The following is a 19,709-nucleotide window of genomic DNA, read 5'->3' on the forward strand; positions in this document are numbered from 1 at the left end:
CGCCGTCTATTCCACAGTGATAAAGATCAGAAGCTACAAATCACCAAGGCTGATGAGCAATCACTCAAGCTAGATCTCCCCATTTCCAGCCCCATCAATGTCCGATATGGAGTGATCTGAATTTCTAGTGCAAAGCTTGAAATGAGAATAAGTGTGTGTGTGGGGGGCACTGAGATGATCTTAGATGCTGGATTTGATTGACTAAAGATGGACATCTGAGACAGTCGTGTTCCTTCTGTCCCTTACATAAAAAATGTGATAGACTATGCTTTGGAGACCATCTTGGTCATCCAAATACCAGCCTCTGGATCCTAGAAGGTACTTCTAAAAATTAGTTATCTGATGAAAGTTCTGCTTTCATCTATGGAATTTGCTGGCAATGCAGTGCTGATGAGGTTACCTACTGTAATTGGGTCATGAAATGTGTACAAGAAAACAATCAGATTCAGAGAGCACCAAGGAGCCACAGTCCTCCTCCTCCTCTTCCTCCTCTTCCTCCTCCTCCCTCTTCCTCCACTCCACAAACCCCCTCCCTTCTAGCACTGATGATGTTTGCTAATTGGCTCATGAAATGTCTACAAGAAAGTGACCAAACTCAAGAACACCAAGTACTCAACAGTCTTCCTCCTCCTCCTCCTCCTCCTCCTCCTCCTCCTCCTCCTCCTCCTCTATCTTCTAGCACTGATGATGTTATCTAGTTGGGTCATGAAAGTCTACAAGAAAACCACCCAGCTCAGGGAGCACCAAGGACCCCATAGTTCAACCCTGAGCTACAAATACAGAACAATCCCCCTTTTAGGGGCATTTCCTTTGTGAACAACTTATTTTTAGGCACTTTGTGAAAACACATCTTTCCACGTTGCCTTTGGGAATTTCTTAGGAATCTCAGGACTCTGGGCCAGGCAGGGAAGTTGAAAATTCAGGCCAGAAGACTGCAACGGGACCCGCAAAGCGATGAATAACATGGATATGGTCTCTACCAGTGAGCCCAACTTGAGAACTTCTCAACTTCCTCTAACATCAGAAGAAGTGGAGATGTTTTGAAGTTGAACTTGACCTGGGTTGACCTGTTCGCTTGATAGATTTGTCACAACCTGCTTTGGCTGTACATATATAAGAAATGATAGACAAATATTTCACTCCATGAGTCAACAATCTTGCTTCACATTCTGCCAAAGCCACGTTGTGGTCCTTCAGCCCTCAAAACCACCTAGATGCAGGCTGATAGATGGTGGCATAGTTGAAGTTACCTGTGATTACTTAACAGAGCACACACTGACATGTCCTTGTGTATTCTGTTAAAGAAAATAAAAGTTTCGAAGTACATAATGTTCTTGCTAACAAAGCTGGTCTGAATTGCTCTTTCATAAGAGGGCAAGCAAGTTAATCTAACTTCACAGCCTATCGTGTATCAGTAGGAGGAGCAATGACTCCTTTTTTTTGCAAATAAATATAGCAGAAACTCCCATCAGGACAGGCTCACATCTCCAGTCATAAGAAAGCTGACAAAGGACAACCAAGAAATTGTGAGAAGAAGACTGTCCCAGAATTGTCCACTCAAGGACAGAATTCTAACTGAAGCTCATAGAAGAATCGCCCAGCCAAAAGAATCAAGAATCAAGAATCACGATGGATCTTCTTCCTACCTTATCCTTGGGGACATGGTTCATGCTGGTGCTTTTGATGGGACTTCTTCTGCTGTACGTATCCTTCGTGGGCTTTCCTCCTTTCTGTTCCTTTCTGTTCTTTTCCCTCATTGCTCCTAAGTTTCAAAATCGAGAATATTTGTAGCTCAAGGATGAACTGTGGGGCCCTTGGAACTCTCTGAGCCCAGTGGTTTTCTTGCAGATGTTTCATAACCCAAGTAGGTAAACTCATCAGTGCCAAAAGGGAGTTGGGTAAGCTGTCTGAGCAGAATTCCAGCACTGATGATGTTACCTTTTGGGGTAATGAAATGTCTGCGAGAAAACATGGGGCTGCCCTTGAGGACCACTCGGAGGCTTCAACTGGTGCAGAATGCGGCCGCGCGAGTTGTAATGGGGGTCTCCCGATACTCCCATTTAACACCTCTACTCTGCGAGCTGCATTGGCTTCCGGTTGCCCTCCGGGTGAAATTCAAGGTGCTGGTGATGACCTATAAAGCCCTACATGGCCTGGGTCCGGGGTATTTGAGGGAACACCTGCTGCCAGCATCAAGTGCCCTTCGTCCAGTGCGCTCCCACAGGGAGGGTCTGCTCAGGGTCCCACCGGTAAGAGATTGCCGGCGGGTAACACCCAGGGATAGGGCCTTCTCAGTGGGGGCGCCTGCCCTCTGGAACCAGCTGCCAGTGGAGCTGAGGACTGCCCCCAACCTCCGTTCATTCCGCCGGGGCCTGAAAACCTGGCTCTTCGAGCTCTCTGGCCCAGGCTGAGGATTAATTTATTTTAACTGGGGTTTTATTTGCACAGGGTTAAGTTTAATCTTTTTAAAACTGGTTTTAACTTTTGTATTGTTGGTTTTTAATTCCCTGTAAACCACCCTGAGTCCTCAGGGAAAGGGCGGTATATAAATGTAATAAAATAAATAAATAAATAAAATAAAACAACCAAGCTCAGAGACCACCAAGGACCTCAAAGTTTCAACGTAACAGGGTGGATGGGTGTAACCAGTCTACAAAGAGTAAAACCGCCCAGTGCCAGGTTTCTATTTGTTGATGGGCAGCTAGGAATCCCAGTACAGGTGGTGATAATGAATCGAGTCTGATCTTCTATCCAGAATGTTTTAATTAATTGTAGACGGTAAGAGATGGGTCTTCAGAACTTGGAGCTTCTCGTTCAAACCTTGTCTGTGCATCATTAATTCTTAGGAGGGGGGGTGGGGTTGCATCACTTTCTGGTACAGAATGCAGCCGCGAGAGTTGTGTTGGGAGTCTCCCGATACTCCCATGTTACACCTCTGCTCCGTGAGCTGCATTGGTTACCAGTTGTCTTCCGGGTGAGATTCAAGGTACTAGTAATGGTGTTCAAAGCCCTACATGGCAGGGGTCCGGAGTACCTTAGGGAACACCTGCTGCCGGCGTCTACTTCCCTCCGCCCTGTGCGCTCCCACAGAGAGGGCCTCCTCAGGGTGCCACCGGTCAGAGAATGTCGATTGGTGGCCCCCAGGGGGAGATCCTTCTCTGTGGGCGCCCTGGAGCTATGGAATCAGCTACTGGTTGAGCTCCGGACGGCGCCCGATCTTCGCTCCTTTCGCCGCGAGCTAAAAACATACTTTTTTGAACAAGCTGGCCTGGCCTGATGGGGGACTGGGGGGGGGGGTTTGTTATTGTTATTTTATTGGGGTTTTAAGATGTATTAATTGTTTTTAGTATATGGGCATGTATTTAATTATTTTTTAACTTTTGTAATCCTGTATTTTTATTCTTGCCCTGTTCACCGCCCTGAGTCCTTCGGGAGAAGGGCGGTATAGAAATATTATTAAATTAAAATTAAATTAAAATTCTCTGACCCGCGCCAAGGCAAAGAATACTTTCCACCTTGAGATTAAGTTTAGAAACTGGATTAATTGAGTTCTATTCCAGGCTGTTTTCAAAGAAAGCCCGACTTGGAGCAATTCACAGGACCCCAATACAGAATGAGATATTTTTAAACATCGATGATAAGATATTTCAACTATCTATGAAATGTCGCACCCAGGCTTTTAAAAGGAAGCTGGTGAATCATTTACCTGGATAAATATCAGCAAATCTCAGTTAAGTTATTTTAAGAAGCGGAAAAGGGTGGCCGAGTGCAGGAGATTTCAGTGGGTGGCACTTGATTGCAACATCAACCTCTTTGCCTCCTGCGCTGAGAACCCTAAGCAGCTACATCTGGAAGTTGAGTCATAGCAGCTGTCTTTTCCTGTGGGTTCGAAACGTTTCGATGCCTAGGTAATATCATCAGTGCTGGGAGGGAGTAAAGTTGACAAGGCAAGCCACCAGAATGTAAAATAAGAGCACAACCCACTCTCTTCTAGCACTGATGTTGTTACCTAGTTGGGTTATGAAATGTCTGCAAGAAATGTCTGCAAGAAAACCACCCGAGCTCAGAGAACACCAAGAACCTCTATGGTGATTTTAAAAAAATAAATAAATAAAAATTCAGTGCATAGCCATCTGAGTAAGATTTACTCAATAGAGCACGGTTCAACAAACATCTCCTGGCTTTTTTGTTAATCACATTCCAGGTATGGAGTCTGGCCATTTCGAGTTCTCAGCAATTTGGGGATTCCTGGTCCAACCTTATTGCCATTCTTTGGGACGACCTTAAATTACCGCAAAGTGAGTATTCATAGATACATAGAGGACCAACTCATCCTTTAGAGCAGGAGTGGAGAACGATGATCTTTTTATGACATGCTGGCTCAGGAATTCTGGGAGTTGAAGTCCACAAGTCATAAAGGGGCCACTGTGCTTTAGATAAAGAAGGCACAGTGCTTAGACCCCATGAAAAAAATAATATTTTTGTTTAATCTGAAAGAAGAAAAACGAAGTAGAAGTCATTTGTTTCCGTGACTGTTAACAATGATTTCTTTGTTTTCCCGCTTTTTATTAAAAAGCAGGCAAGCAACGCACCAGTTCTGAAAAATTAGATTATTATTATTTTTGGTAACCTATAGGTGTAGTGTGAATGCTACATTTAGCAACTCTGGTGATAAGCCAAAAATGTCATAATTAATTGGCCACAGCTGATTATTATTATTATTATTATTATTAGAAAATAATGCAGACATTATTTAGTATCCCACAGTTCTCTGTAAAAATACACAGAAGATATTGACCATCATGTGAAATGTAATTTATAACACTATTATTGTGATGGAGGGAGAAGCCCATGAAGATCGCAATGTGTGTAGCCTACAAAATCACGATTAAGCCCAGGATATGCATTCTCTGTTAACAAGCTGAGCAGTTCATGTAATCCATTTTTCTAAACCTTTAACATCTTTTTTCCCCAGGGGTTTGTAAAGTTTGACTCTGAATGCTACCAGAAATACGGGAAGATCTGGAGGTGAGCACTCTATTTATTGCAAGTTTCTATTTCTCAGCTCAGATCTAAGGAAGACTAGGCATGGCCCAGATAGAAAGGAAGGAAGGAAGGAAGGAAGGAAGGAAGGAAGGAAGGAAGGAAGGAAGGAAGAAAGAAAGAAAGAAAGAAAGAAAGAAAGAAAGAAAGAAAGAAAGAGGGGGGAGGGAGGGAGGGAGGAAGGACAAATAAATAAAAAATAGAAGCAAATCAACACTGAATATTCATCAGCAGGTTTGATGATTCTGAATTGGTTTCTGCTTCTCATCAGCTTGATAAAAAATATCTATTCCTAAAACAGATTTGCTTCGGGTTGCAGTCTAAATTTCTGAATGAAATTTACACTTTTTCTTTCTTATGCATATATTTACAAGGCTACAGAAACGCTTATGAAGTTCTAGCAATCTAAGGACCTTTGGGCCTCTCTTTCATAGCTACCCTGCCCCAAATTATAGAATGAAACAGAAATCCAGGCGTTCCTCTCTTCCCTTTGGAGCCTTGCTGGAGATTTGCTACGGCTTCTTCTGATGTCTTGAAAGCCATGCATCCTGGCACTAATCTATCGAGGGGGCAAAGCTGGGCTGGCTGTACAATAGCTAAATACAATGGCTTTCTGTTGATAAGCTTCCGGGCAGAAGAATGGCTTGCTGCTGCTGTTTCAACAAAGCAAATAGCTGCCCTTTTCAAATATGATTTTTCGTGGAGATTATCCTCTTGGCTGTTAAAGGAGCAGAGAAGCTCTTTCCTAGATAGTAAGCAGATCTAAGCCCAGACTGTAAACAGCCAGGAAAAGTTAGAGGGAGGGAAAGAGGGCTCACGAAATGATCTAGGGTAGAAATTTCCCTGTTTTCATTCATGAGAACAACAGAATTACAGAGTCGGAAGGGACCTTGGAGGTCTTCTAGTCCAACCCGCTGCTCAAGCAGGAAACCGTACATCAATTCAGACAAATCTCTTCTTAAAAACCTTCCAGAGGCAAGCTGGTCCACTGATTAATTGTTCTCTGGAAATTCCTCCTTAATTCCAGGTTGCTTCTCTCCTTGATGAGTTTCCATCCGTTGCTTCTTGTCCTGCCTTTTGGTGCTTTGGAGAACAGCTTGACTCCCTCTTCTTTGGGGCAGCCCCTGAGATATTGGAAGACTGCTATCATGTCCCCCCCCCCCCGGTCTTTCTCTTCATTAAACTAGACATCCCTAATTCCTGCAACCATCCTTCATCTGTTTTAGCTTCCAGTCCCTTAATTGTCTTTGTTGCATTGGAGGTTGTGTAATCCACTAGTAAATGTCCTTTGCATCATTTGTTCCTCTGGTTATGTCATGGACATGTTCATCCATGGAATCTTCTTGACAAAGGGGAAATAAGTGGTTTGATGTTGTCTTTGGCCAGAATGTTGTCATCTTCTCTGTCTAGGTGGCAACCATACAATTTGATGACACAATTTAGCTTTTCAATATGAGTTAGTTCCTCTATGGGATCCCAGTTAAGTAAACTCTATTGAGAGTTGGGCAACTGAAGGGAATATTGGTACATGTTGGTGTCTATAGGGAAGAAAAGTTATTTCCATCAAAAAATAGCTGATAACCCATCAGCAACTAGACTCTTCTGATTGCTAGAGTTTTCTGTAACCTATAACAGTCATTCTGTTTTAGATTCTCCATAAAGACTACAATCACAATAAGGCTCTCCCAACTCAGGATTGCTTCAGCAATACCAGTCTACACATCCCATCCTCTTCAAAAATGCTGGATGGGGATGATGGGAGACCTCTTCCTCAAACTAGGGCAGGGGCCAAGTAGAAAAGACTGCGTTATAAGCTCAGAGAACATAAATCTCCTTTTCAAAAACCAAACCAAACCATCAAAAAAAAAAATCTCTCTGTGTTTCTTTCTTCTGAACGCAGACTTTACGATGGGCGTCAACCCCTTATTGCTGTATTGGATCCTGCAATTATCAAGGCTGTATTAGTGAAAGAATGCTTCAGCACTTTTACCAACCGGCGAGTAAGTGGCTTGCATCTCAACCCTCCCGCCCCCCAGATAGCAAAATGAATGTGTCTTAAGTCATGGAGGAGGAAACTGGATTTTTTTTAAAATTTCTCTCGTATTTTGAAACATGTGAAATTGAGCCTGGATGGAGATTTTGGCTTACATCCACTTTAGTTGGGGGCAGGGGGTAAATGCCTTCACCCTGCCCCCCCCACCAAAAAATATATATGAGTGAACCTATCAGCTCACCGTCATGGTATCTGGTGACGGTTGCATCCAGAGGTTTCTTCAGAATTTTGAAATCTGAATACTGCGATCTTTTCTTCCCAATCCCTAGCCTTTCCCTGCACCAGAGATCTTAACAAATGCAGTCTCTATGACCCAAGATGAACATTGGAAGAGGATTCGCACCGTGCTCTCTCCAACGTTCACCAGTGGGAAGCTGAAGGAGGTAACAAGTAAAACCTTCAAAGATTGGAGGACTTTCTCTAATGAGTCTCCCAATTTCTTTCTTCAAAGAAGTTGTTTCCTCTACATTTCATTTCCTACCCCAAAGCTAGAGCTGAATTTTGAATGGGAGGGAGGGAGGAAGGAAGGAAGGAAGGAAGGTAGGAAAGAAGGAAGGAAGGAAGGAAGGTAGGAAAGAAGGAAAGAAGGAGGGAGAGAGGGAAGGAAGGAAGGAAAGAATGAATGAAGGAAGGAAGGAAGGAAGGATGGAGGGAAGGAAGGAAGGAAGGAAGGAAAGAAGGAAGGAAGGAAGGAAGGAAGGAAAGAAGGAAAGAAAGAGGGAGAGAGGGAAGGAAGGAAGGAAGGAAAAAAGGAAGGAAGGAAGGAAGGAAGGAAGGAAGGAAGGAAGGAAGGAAGGAAGGAAAGGATTCCTACATTGCTTATTTAGGAGATCTGTCTTTTTCCCCCTAATCATCTGATTACTTTACAATCCTAGACTTGTTTAGGAGTAAATATGGACTGTGGAGACCGTATATCCCACGCGACATTTTAGTTTTACAAAAAGCCATAACAGATATCCAAAAAAAAATGTTGATCCCTGTTCATTTCAGCCCTAAAATGTCCCATGGAGAAAGAAAAATAAATTTTGCAGAACATGTCAAACCTAAGAAAGAGTGCCGCTTTCTCTATCCCGCTTGAATTTGTAATTATTTATGAATCAGCCACAGGCTTTGTTGGAACACATCAGTAACTAAGAAAGGGAACTGTCCATAAATGTTTAAAAATGTGTCCACGGGTTTGTTTTTCAGATGTTTCCCATCATTAAACACTACGGGGAGATTTTGATTCAAAATGTTCAGAAGAAAATGGAAAATGATGAGCCCATAGATGTGAAAGAGTAAGTTCTGTGGGGCAGGAAGAACATCCAGCCCTGTCACAAGGGGGGATGTGGGAGAGATGGATTCAGTTATGTCACATTTGAAAGCCATTTCTCATTAACCGAGCGACACCCAGAGTGAAATGTGGTTATCACTGAAAATGTGTACTGTTGTGATACATTTCAGAGTTCAAAAGAATGCTTGGGACCAATCTGGAGAAAAATGCATAGAAAACAGCATTATATCAATGGAGTTTGTTTGCAAATGCAAAGTACCGGTATATTTATACTAGAGAAAATTGCAAATTAAAATGTAGGGATTTGGAGAAATGTAACTTGAGGAAATGGGCACCAAAATACAGACATTTTAGTATATCTGTTTTTCTTATTTGTCTCTCTCTCTCTCTTTCTCTCATCATCTATCATAGCTCTCTCCCATCCAGTATCTATATCTATATCTATATCTATATCTATATCTATATCTATATCTATATCTATATCTATATCTATATCTATATCTATATCTATATCTATATCTATATCTATATCTATATCTATATCTATATCTATATCATCTATGTCTATGTCTATATCTATATCTATATATCTATATCTATATCTATATCTATATCTATATCTATATCTATATCTATATCTATATCTATATCTATATCTATCTATATCTATATCTATATCATCTATATCTATATCTATATCTATATCTATATCTATATCTATATCTATATCTATATCTATATCTATATCTATATCTATATCTATATCTATATCTATATCTATATCTATTGTTGTTGTTAGCTGCAAAGTCTTGTCCGACCCATCGCGACCCCACAGACAACGTTCCTCCAGGCCTTCCTGTCCTCTACCATCTTCTGGAGTCCATTTAGGCTCACGTCTACTGCTTCAGGGACTCCATCCAGCCCCCTCATTCTCTGTCGTCCCCTTCTTCTCTTGCCCTCAACCTTTCCCAGCATGAGGCTCTTCTCCAGTGAGTCCTTCCTTCTCATTAGGTGGCCAAAGTATTTGAGTTTTAGCTTCAGGATCTGGCCTTCTAAAGAGCAGTCAGGGTTGATCTCCTCTAGGACTGACCGGTTTGATCGCCTTGCAGTCCAAGGGACTCGCAGGAGTCTTCTCCAGCACCACAGTTCAAAGGCCTCAATTCTTTGGCGCTCAGCCTTTCTTATGGTCCAACTTTCACAGCCGTACATTGCAACTGGGAAGACCATAGCCTTGACTATACGCACTTTTGTTGGCAGGGTGATGTCTCTGCTTTTTAGTGTGCTGTCTAGATTTGCCATGGCTTTCCTCCCCAGGAGCAAGCGTCTTTTAATTTCTTGGCTGCAGTCCCCATCTGCAGTGATCTTGGAGCCCAGGAAGATAAAATCTGTCACTACCTCCATTTCTTCCCCATCTATTTGCCAGGAATCGAGAGGGCTGGATGCCATGATCTTGGTTTTCTTAATGTTAAGTTTCAAATCTATATCTATATCTATATCTATATCTATATCAACTATTATCTCAACACTGACTTATCTGTAAAGATCCGAAATAGAGAAACTGACAAATGGCAGAAATCAAATGGATATATTTGCCCAAAGTCTCTATGAAGGATGAGCTGGAAAGCAAAGACGTCAAGCCATTTGCGGCCTACAAAGTATTAAATCAATTGCAACAACAGGCCTTGTATGTTGAATGTCCCAGTTCAATTCGGGGTCGGTCTACAGTCCAAGCCCTTGGAAGGCTGCTGGTGATATCAGGCCTACGTTCTTCAACTTGATGTGTTCCAGATGTGTTGGGGATTTCAAGAGCTGAAACTGAGGTTTAACCAACCCACCCCATCAGGGAGCTGTGGATTTCTGTCTTGGCTACCCATGTTTTGATCTATCTTCTGCCTCGCTTTACAGCCATGTCCTGAATCTTTTTCACCGAATGCCTGCAGCTTGGATCATCTGCCACTCTCCTTTCTCTTCTCAGCATCTTCGGCGCCTACAGCATGGATGTGGTCACCAGTACTTCATTTGGCATAGACATCAATTCCATGAACAACCCCAACGATCCTTTTGTCAAGCAGATCAAGAAGCTCACCAAGTTCAAATCTTTCGATCCACGGATCATTATTTCATGTAAGTTCTGATTTCAAGGAAGGCTTTCCCTAACTTGTCCAGAGGAATTTGGCCTCCCCCTTTCATCCTCTATAGGGACGCGGTGGCTCAGTAGGTTAGGACGCTGAGCTTGTCGATCAGAAGGTCGGCAGTTTGGCGGGTCAAATCCCGAGTGCTGCATAACAGAGTGAGCGCCTGTTACTCGTCCCAACTTCTGCCAACCTAGCAGTTCGAAAGCACGTAAAAAATGCAAGTAGAAAAATAGGGACCACTACGGTGGGAAGGGAACAGCGTTCTGTGCGCCTTTGGCGTCTAGTCATGCTGGCCACATGACCACGGAGACGTCCTCGGACAAGCGCTGGCTCTTCGGCTTTGAAACAGAGATGAGCACCGGCCCCTAGAGTCGGAAACGACTAGCACGCGTGTGCGGGGGAACCTTTACCTTTACCTTTCATCCTCTAGGTGGGACCTCCTGCTGCATTTGAGATTAGAGATGGGAAATCTTTCTTCTCCTGGGTGATGCTCCCTCTTGTTTGCATCTACTCACGGAAGATGGTGTGACTGAGATGGGGTTACGTGCAGAGCCAAAAAGGGGGTGGAATGTAATTTCATTGCTCCATTGGACGTCTCTAATTTATATATGCCCTGTTAACCGCCCTGAGTCCTTCGGGAGAAGGGCGGTATACAAATTGAAATAATAATAATAATAATAATAATAATAATAATAATAATAATAATAATAATAATAATAATAATAATAATAATAATCGGAGTCCAAAACGAGTGGATGCCTCTTTTCGTCCACCTCCGTCTCTCTCGCTGTTTCCCTCTCCCTTTGCTGATCAGCTTGGGCTGCTCTTTTGCAGAGAGCTTTTGAAAATGAAATTAAACCGAGCAGCAGGTATGAACCTCAGGTTGCAAGGCGCCTGCTCCCAATTAATGATGGATAATGACACTGCTTTGAGTTTCTCTCGCTGCGATACAAGCACAACCTTTGCACTGTATTTTCATAGGAAAGGACGCATCTTTGCGTAATCCGGAGACTCTTAATGCACCCGCAAAAGGGCCATTGGCGTTTGCAGACGCTGGCCTTTTCAGTAAATCTTGCTAATGTTCATTCTTTGCTCACTTTGGATACTTTGAAGGAAAGGAACAAATGTGTAATAAAAGAATGTTTTCCTCCAGGGATATGGCTGTGTTTTTCACAATTAATTTCTTTTTCAGTTATGTTCCCAAAACTCTTGCCAATTTTGCAAGCCTTGGACCTAACCCCTTTTCCGCAGGAAGCTCTGAACTTCTTCTCCAAAGCTTTTATAAAAATGAAGGAGTCACGGCTGAAAGAAGGCCAGGGGGTGAGTACTCTGACGGGATGGGGTTGGGTTTTTATAATTAGTTTTAATTTTTAATATGTATTAATTATTACGGGCACAATGGTTTAATCACTTTTTAATTTTTGCATTCTGTTTTTTTATTATGTATTGCCCTGTTCACCGCCCTGAGTCCTTCGGGAGAAGGGCGGTATACAAATTAAATTATTAAAAATTAAATTACTCATAGTCTGCTGAAACTCGGACGAGAAAAAAACAACGGACCACAATGTTCTCCAATGAAAAGAATTTGTGCGTCAAACGGGCAGTCCTCGACTTAACGACCAAATCTGAGCCCAGTCTTTGAGCAGGTTTTACCCCGTTTTATGACCTTCCCTGTTGTTAAGTGAACCAATGCAGTTGTTAAATGAGTCACATGGTTGTGAAGTGAATCTGGATTCCACACAGACTTTGCTGGTCAGAAGGTCGCCCAAGGGGATCAGATGACACACACACACACACACACACACCGGGATGCTGCAACTGTCGTAAATACATGCCAGTTACCAAGCTGCTGACTTTGGGTCGCCTGACCCCGGGGGAATGCTGCAACAGCCGTGTGAAAAACGGTCATACTTTTATCAGCGCTGTTGTAAGGGTCACTAAATGAGCAGGTTTATGTCAAGGACGAGCTGTATTTTGTCCCTTCCTCCATTCCCCTCGTGCTTAATGACACCCAAGGGATCTTGAGCATCTGCTTTCATTGGTCCGTTCATTTGATCTCCAGAGCCGTATGGATTTCCTCCAGATGATGATTGACTCCCAAAACAACAACAAGAACTCTGAAAATAATGACAAAAACTCTACAAGCAACGGACTGACACACACATATAAAGGTAATACTGCCCCATTCCTGTTTAGCATTATACGTTTTCTGTGTGTTATTTATTTATTTATTTATTTATTTATTTATTTATTTATTTATTTATTTATTTATTTATTTATTTATTTTAATCCCATTTATATCCCGCCCTTCTCCGAAGACTCAGGGCGGCTTACAAGCTTAGCAGTAGCCTTCATTCTATGTATATGCCTGCTTGTTAGGGCTTTCACACACACACACCCCAAGCGGCATTATTACAAAGTCAGCTTATTGCCCCCAACAATCTGGGTCCTCATTTTACCTACCTCGGAAGGATGGAAGGCTGAGTCAACCTTGAGCCTGGTGGGACTCGAACCTGCACTAATTGCAGGCAGCTGGTGTTACTTAAGGAGGCATTAGCCCACTGCTCCACCAAGGCTCTTTAATGTTGTGGTGCATTTCCGTGGATCGATTGATAAGTCCTAGCTACCCCGCTCATAACAGAATAATAGATCTGGAAGGGACCTTGGAGGTCTTCTAGTCCAACCCCCTGCTCAAACAGGAGACGCCTATACCTTTCCAGACAAATGATTGCCCAATCCCTTCTTGAAAAGCTCCAGGGATGGAGCACCCACCACTTCTGGAGGCAAGTGGTTCCACTGGTTAATTGTTCTGACTGTCAGGAAATTTCTCCTTGGTTCCAGATTGCTTCTCTCCTTGATTAGTTTCCACCCGTTGTTTCTTGTCCTGCCTCCAGGTGTTTTGGAGAATAGGTTGACCCCCCTCTTCTTTGTGGCAGCCCCTGAGATATTGGAACGCTGCTGTCATAATTTATGGCTGTAAACCACCAAGAAATATGTGGAAGTGACTTGCTAAAACCCCACCATCTGAATTCTCTAGCCAACGTTGGTATTCGGAGTCCACATACCTGACTGATTATGTGTCATCAAGTCAATATCTATTTTTAATAACTCCATGGATAGATTTTTCTCAGGATAACCACATACCTGGAGTAGATCCAATATTAATTTCCACAACTTAGCATAACATGTTTTAAAGAACCTTGTACTTACGGGGACCTGGCAAGAGAAGATATTTTTTTTTCAGTAGAACTTGCAAGTCTCAAATCAACAGGACCTCAAAAGTCTATCTTGAATGCTAGCGAGAAGTTTTCTTCCAAGAATACGATGGTTCAAAGAAAAAAAAGAAAAAAAAGACGGCATATGTGATTTTTTTAAAAAGCAAAGTCAGCATCAATCAATGCTGTTCTATGAAGCCCTTTGGCACCTTTTAGCTGTGTTTCAAAGTACATAAAACAGTACGAGGCAAGGTCCATTATTATCCTTGGTATAAACTCATAATGGTTGCCAACAGTAGAGTTTCTGTACTGCATCACCCTATTTGTTTTTATTTCTATTTTGCAGGCCTGACTGATAAAGAAATTCTAGCCCAGGCTTTTATCTTCGTTTTTGCTGGATATGAACCCGCCAGTAATTCCCTTGGTTACGTGGCCTACAGCTTAGCCACTCACCCAGACATTCAGAAGAAGCTTCAAGAGGAAATAGATACTGTTTTACCTAACAAGGTAAAGAGTGTGGTGATGGTTAACTCATAGGTCTGCAGTTGGGCCCGGTGAATTCATTTCACTTTGCTTGGATGGCTTAAAAGCAGTAATAATATCTGAATTATTGGATTAATGGTGCGAGGAGAAGTCCACGACTCTGTTATCCAACATGCAAGACACAGAATCGTGGCGTTCACGCAGAAACCAGTTTAACGTTAGGAAATTCTGTTAGCCTATTTTGACCCACACGGAGTCAACATTCCTGCTTGAGCAGGGGGTTGGACTAGAGGACCTCCAAGGTCTCTTGCAACTCGTTTATTCTTCTTCTGTAGAAATGGACAACAGATAGAGAGGAAGAGTGGACTGGATGTGAAATTAATTATTTTAATTATCTCCCTCCTCTCCAGGCACCGCTTACCTACGATGCCATCATGCAGCTGGAATATCTTGACATGGTGCTGAACGAAACCCAGAGAGTATATCCTTTCGGAGGGCGTATTGAAAGAGTTTGCAAGGCGGACGTTGAGATCAGTGGGATGACCATTCCCAAAGGCACCGTGGTGATGATCCCACCCCTCGTTCTTCATCACGTCCCCGAATACTGGCCGGAACCAGAAGAGTTCAGACCTGAGAGGTAGTGTAGAAAGAAAAATCTTCATCAGGGTCCAGTCCAAGCTGGGAATAAACAAAGGTGTAAGAAAAGAGCGGATAAAAATGGGGGAAGGTGATAAGTGCATCATCAGCCCGGAGTCCATAAGTTGACACAAGTGATCAAAAAAATCCAACTACTCTTGAATTCCGTTGACCCTTATCCGGTGCCAATTTGGTATGGAACTTTATTTTTTTTTAGTTATTTTTTTTAAAAAAATTGGTATGGAACTTTAGTTGACTAAATTCTTGTGTTTGAGCTGGAGCAATACATCTTTGGAACCGCAACTTATGGTTTGGATTCTATGCGCCTGAGATAAGGGTGGCTATTGGATTCGTCACAGGATGGGATCCACGGTGTATTAATTCTGAGCTCACAGGATGCACTCCATCAAAACGTTGGCCTCTTTGGGGTGTTGCATTTCCAGTGAACCTACATAGTGGGATAAGACATTGTTAAGCAATGCCCAGGCCCCATTCACACATGGGGAGGTCCTAGCTTCTTCTTACAGTTCCTGACCTTCTTTCCTACCTCGATTCACCCAGGTTCAGCAAAGAAAACAAAGAAAACATCGATCCCTACACATACCTGCCCTTTGGAGCTGGACCCCGGAACTGCCTCGGCATGAGATTTGCATTGGTCTTCATGAAAGTTGCTATAGCCATTCTTATGCAGCACTTCTCCTTTAGAGTCTGCAAAGAAACGCCGGTGAGAAAGACGGATTTGGAATAGATCGGTTAACACAGGGGTGTCAAACTGAATTTCATTGAGGGCCGCATCAGCATGGCGGTTGCCCTCAAGGGGCCGGGTGGGTGTGGCCTGGGTGGGCATGGCCTACTGGGTGGGCGTGGCTAGAGTGTGTATGGCCTACTGGGTGGGCGTGGCCAGCTCTACATCGTTTGCATCAAGGGGGCCTATGGGGGCCTGGGCAGGAGTGGGACAGATCTGAGGGTCTCTGGCAGGAGGAGGGTCTCTGGGCCAGGGCCAAGGCAGCGGGGGCCGTTCCCTCACTGTTTCCAGGATGGCTTCGCGGACCGCATGAAACCACTTTGCGGGCCAGATCTGGCCCCCGGGCCTTGTGTTTGACATGTCTGGCCTACTGGGTGGGCATGGCCAGCTCTACATCATTGGCATCAAAGGTGTCTATGGGGGCCTGGGCAGGAGTGGGGACAGATCTGAGGGTCTCTGGCAGAAGGAGGGTCTCTGGGCCAGGGCCAAGGCAGTGGGGACCATTCCCTTACTGTTTCCAGGATGGCTTCGGGGGCCACATGAAACCACTTCGCGGGCCGGATCTGGCCCCCGGGCCTTGTGTTTGACATGTCTGGGTTAACAGAATAACAGAGTTGGAAGGGACCTGGGAGGTCTTCTAGTCCAACTCCCACCCCCAACCGTCTGCTCAAGCAGGAGACCTATTACCATTTCATTGCAGTTTCATACAAATGGTTGTCCAGGCTCTTCTTTAAAAACAAACAAACAACCCAGTGATGGAGTACCCACAACTTCTGGTGGAAAGCCGTTCCACTGGTTACCTGTTTTCATCATCAGGAAATTCCTCCTTAGTTCTTAGTTGGGTCCCTTCCTGGATCTGTTTCCACCCGTTGCTTCTTGGAGACGCATTGGAGAATTCGGTCAACCCCCACTTCTTTGTGGCAGCCCCTCAAATACTGGAAGACCACGGGAGAAAATGTCTTCTGAAAAGGGGCAGCCACTTAAAACACGGATTTCTACAGGAGCAGCCCTTGCAACCTGAGCCCTTACAACTTGAGCCCTTACAACTTGAGTCACTGCGTGTTGGGGGGGTGGGTGGGAGCACAAAGGGAGGCTCAGCAAATCTCAATGTACACATAGTTGTGTACATAAAGGTTCATTTCGTTCTTGGTCTAGTATCCTGAAACTTCTAAAAGGTGTTGGATATCAGTGGATGGTCTCCCAAAAAAAGAAATAACAGAAGGGACCTCGGAGGTCTTCTAGTCCAGCCCGCTGCTGAAGCAGGAATGAGTTTGTGTTCCATGGTTCTGTTTAGACCTGGAAAGGCCCTAGCTGACTTTTTGCTGTGATCTTCGATTTGGTGAATCTGGAAGTTGAGTTGATTTACCCTGTTTGCTAACTTGTTCTTTCTCCGCCTCTCCATCTTCTGCAGATACCCCTGGTGATGAGCGACAAAGCTTTCTTAGTGCCGGAGAAACCAATCGTTCTGAAGTTAGTCCCACGATAAGACGGTCGAGAAAGTGAGGAATAAAGATTAGCCACGTCTGTATCATCCCTGCAGTGGATTTTTACAGTTCTGGGCTTTGTCTTCTGCAGATGTTTAGAAGGAAACCATTGAAATATTCACTAAATAGCTTTGGATAAATGGACTTGTTGCTTTAAGTAGCTCTTATAAGGTTGAAATAATAACAACGCACTTAATAGGTGGGGGAGATGTTAATATTAGTTGTTGTTGTTGATGATGATGATGTATAATTTGATATTTTGAAGAGTCTTGAATTATAAAATAAGCCGGTGATGAATCCAGTTGGCAAATCCAGACCGCACATGTCCATGAATTGGACTGTTCTTATCACCATCAGAATTTGGAACTTTCCACCAAGAAATGTCAACTGATTTTTCCCCCCTCTAATATCCACTGTTATCCATCAATATGTAAAGATGACCTCATCCAGCCTTGGAGAATCTTGAAACAGGGGCTAGATGAGGCTTTAATTGGATGGAGTCTGTACCATGGATGAATTTTAATGGGCTTTTAACTAATTATTAAATGGCTTGGTTTGCATTTTATTGTATTTTTTTTTAAAAAAATAATTAGCCATACCTCCTTGCAGTTCTTGGCAGAAAATACCTATTTTCAAAAACAAGCAAGCGTGTTAAAATACAGACATACATGATAAATAAAGGATGTTTTTCACTTTCTGTTCCCTGTTCTTCTTGAGTTGCCTTAGTGGAAAGGTAAATTTTTAATGTGGGCAAAAGACAGGTTGCACAAAGGAAGAACTTTTGCTAGTGCTTTCGGAAGAATTTGTATTCTCAGAAGTGGGCAATAAAGGAGAATAACCAGTAACGCAGAATCTGTGGTCTCCAGAACTTTTTTGAGCAGTCTCTGCTGGGGGGATTTTGGCAGTCCACACAGCTTGAAGTTGCTGAGGTCGAGAAACACGGCTTTAGAACAATCAGGGAGGGTGCATGAGAGTAACATGATGCCGTGCTGCTAGAGGCAACAGAAAGACCCAGAATGCAATCCCCAATCAACACCCAATCATACAATATCCCAATCAAGGAACTATCAATTCAGACAAACAATCAAACAGTAAACCACAGCCTAATCAAAGAATCACCAAGAAATTCCCACCAACACCGAGAGGACAAGCCACTTCCATATAAACAGAGAGAGATCCCCACTCCTTCCAGCACTGATGATGTTCCCTAGTTGGGTAATGTAAGGACTCCACAAACTGATAGTGTTTAGAAAATTGAACTCACTGTTTTACACACGTCTTGCTTAATCTGCTAAATCATGGTGAATCCTAAGAGACCTGAGATATTGTTTAAATTAGACATGCACAGTAGGGCTGCCTCTGTCTCTATAGTACATTTGTATTGCTTGGCAAGAAGAAGTCAAAGTTGCGTATAGGTGACATAGCTAAAATATATAATTATTAACTATTAGACTTTCATACAGTTTATCCCAGCTGGTAATATGTCCAACCTAGGAGGGCATTTTAAAATAGAAAATCGTCATGTTACAACTTGAACAAGGATGTTATGAAACCTATTTTAATTCCCGAGAATTCATTGATGGCACACCTATCTAAACAATTCTTTAATTTTGGAGACTGAATAAGCATCCATTTCCCAAGACTTCAAAGAATTCTAGTTTTGGTTGAGGATCAAATTAGAGTTAGGAAGAATTACAACCCTATCAATGGCTGTAATACTTGCACATTATTTATTTGAATGTCTCACGAGAGCAGGGTTTCTCAACCTTGGCAACTTGAAGAGGGGTGGACTTCAACTCCCAGAATTCCCCAGCCAGCCAAGTGGGAATTCTGGGAGCTGAAGTCCACCGCTCTTTAAAGTTGCCAAGATTGAGAAATATTGCACAACAGAGAGCGAGTTCCTGTATTTTTTCTCTTTTGACTTTCAATTTTTAACTCCAGAAGCCATCCAGAGTCATACTGGAGTTGGATGATCTTCTAGGTCAAATGAATGAATGGATGAATGAATGAAAGAATGAATGAAATTAAAAACAATGTAAGAAATGCAACAGCCATCCTTCAGAAGAGGGTTCTTGCTTGGATACCAACCCAGATTTGTGTCTTCCTATCTTCCTTCGACAAGATCCAAAAGTTAAGATTTGTATATTCTCCAGATTTCATTGACGTTTACCCTACTGCCTCCATCCAACACCAAAGATCACTTGTACTTCAAACGCTTCTCCTTAATCAAACTTCTCCAAGCTGATATCCCCAAATGTGCTTGGATTGCAAATTCCTGTGATCTCTGACTCAGGAAGAACATGACATTTCACCAAGAACGAGATTTGATAGATGAAACAAAGATGCCCAGGATCTGGTACTTTAGCAAGCAATTTTGGAAGGCAGGGATGTAAAGTCCTTTTGTGGCCCTCGGTGGTGGCTTTAGTTCAGACTAGACTTTGCACTGGGTTATGAGCTCACGGTTGGCAGCCACCTCACTTGTCCAGATGGCTTCAGAAGCCTTGTCTCCACTCCTGAACTTTGCTGAACTCTTTGTCTATGCAAACATGTTGACAAGAGAAACTCAAGGCGCTGACTCACTGGATCTTAAAACTACTCTACGCAACTTTGCATGCCAAGTAAGATGAAGGACAGGGAGAGAT

At 43.1% G+C, this 19,709-nt stretch overlaps 1 protein-coding gene across 1 annotated transcript; it reads left to right on the plus strand.

The window, feature by feature from the left end:
- Window positions 1-1,471: 1,471 nt before the first annotated feature.
- LOC310646473 (cytochrome P450 3A29-like) lies at window positions 1,472-17,772 on the plus strand. Its single transcript, XM_083372960.1, has 13 exons — window positions 1,472-1,700; window positions 4,205-4,298; window positions 4,976-5,028; window positions 6,944-7,043; window positions 7,366-7,479; window positions 8,285-8,373; window positions 10,345-10,493; window positions 11,697-11,824; window positions 12,567-12,675; window positions 14,066-14,226; window positions 14,613-14,839; window positions 15,400-15,562; window positions 16,995-17,772. The coding sequence occupies exons 1-13, from the start codon at window positions 1,630-1,632 to the stop codon at window positions 17,067-17,069; spliced, it is 1,533 nt and encodes a 510-aa protein (XP_083229086.1). The 5' UTR covers window positions 1,472-1,629; the 3' UTR covers window positions 17,070-17,772.
- The last annotated feature ends 1,937 nt before the right edge of the window (window positions 17,773-19,709 follow it).

Source organism: Vipera ursinii, assembly GCF_947247035.1.
Source record: "Vipera ursinii genome assembly, chromosome: 13".
NCBI classification, from domain to species: Eukaryota; Metazoa; Chordata; class Lepidosauria; order Squamata; family Viperidae; genus Vipera; species Vipera ursinii.

Coding starts and splice junctions, on each gene's coding strand:
- LOC310646473 (XM_083372960.1), top strand. CDS start 1,630: ATGGATCTTCTTCCTACCTTATCCTTGGGGACATGGTTCATGCTGGTG. Junction 14,227..14,612: donor ATACTGTTTTACCTAACAAG/GTAAAGAGTGTG, acceptor CCTCCTCTCCAG/GCACCGCTTACCTACGATGC. Junction 14,840..15,399: donor GAAGAGTTCAGACCTGAGAG/GTAGTGTAGAAA, acceptor CGATTCACCCAG/GTTCAGCAAAGAAAACAAAG.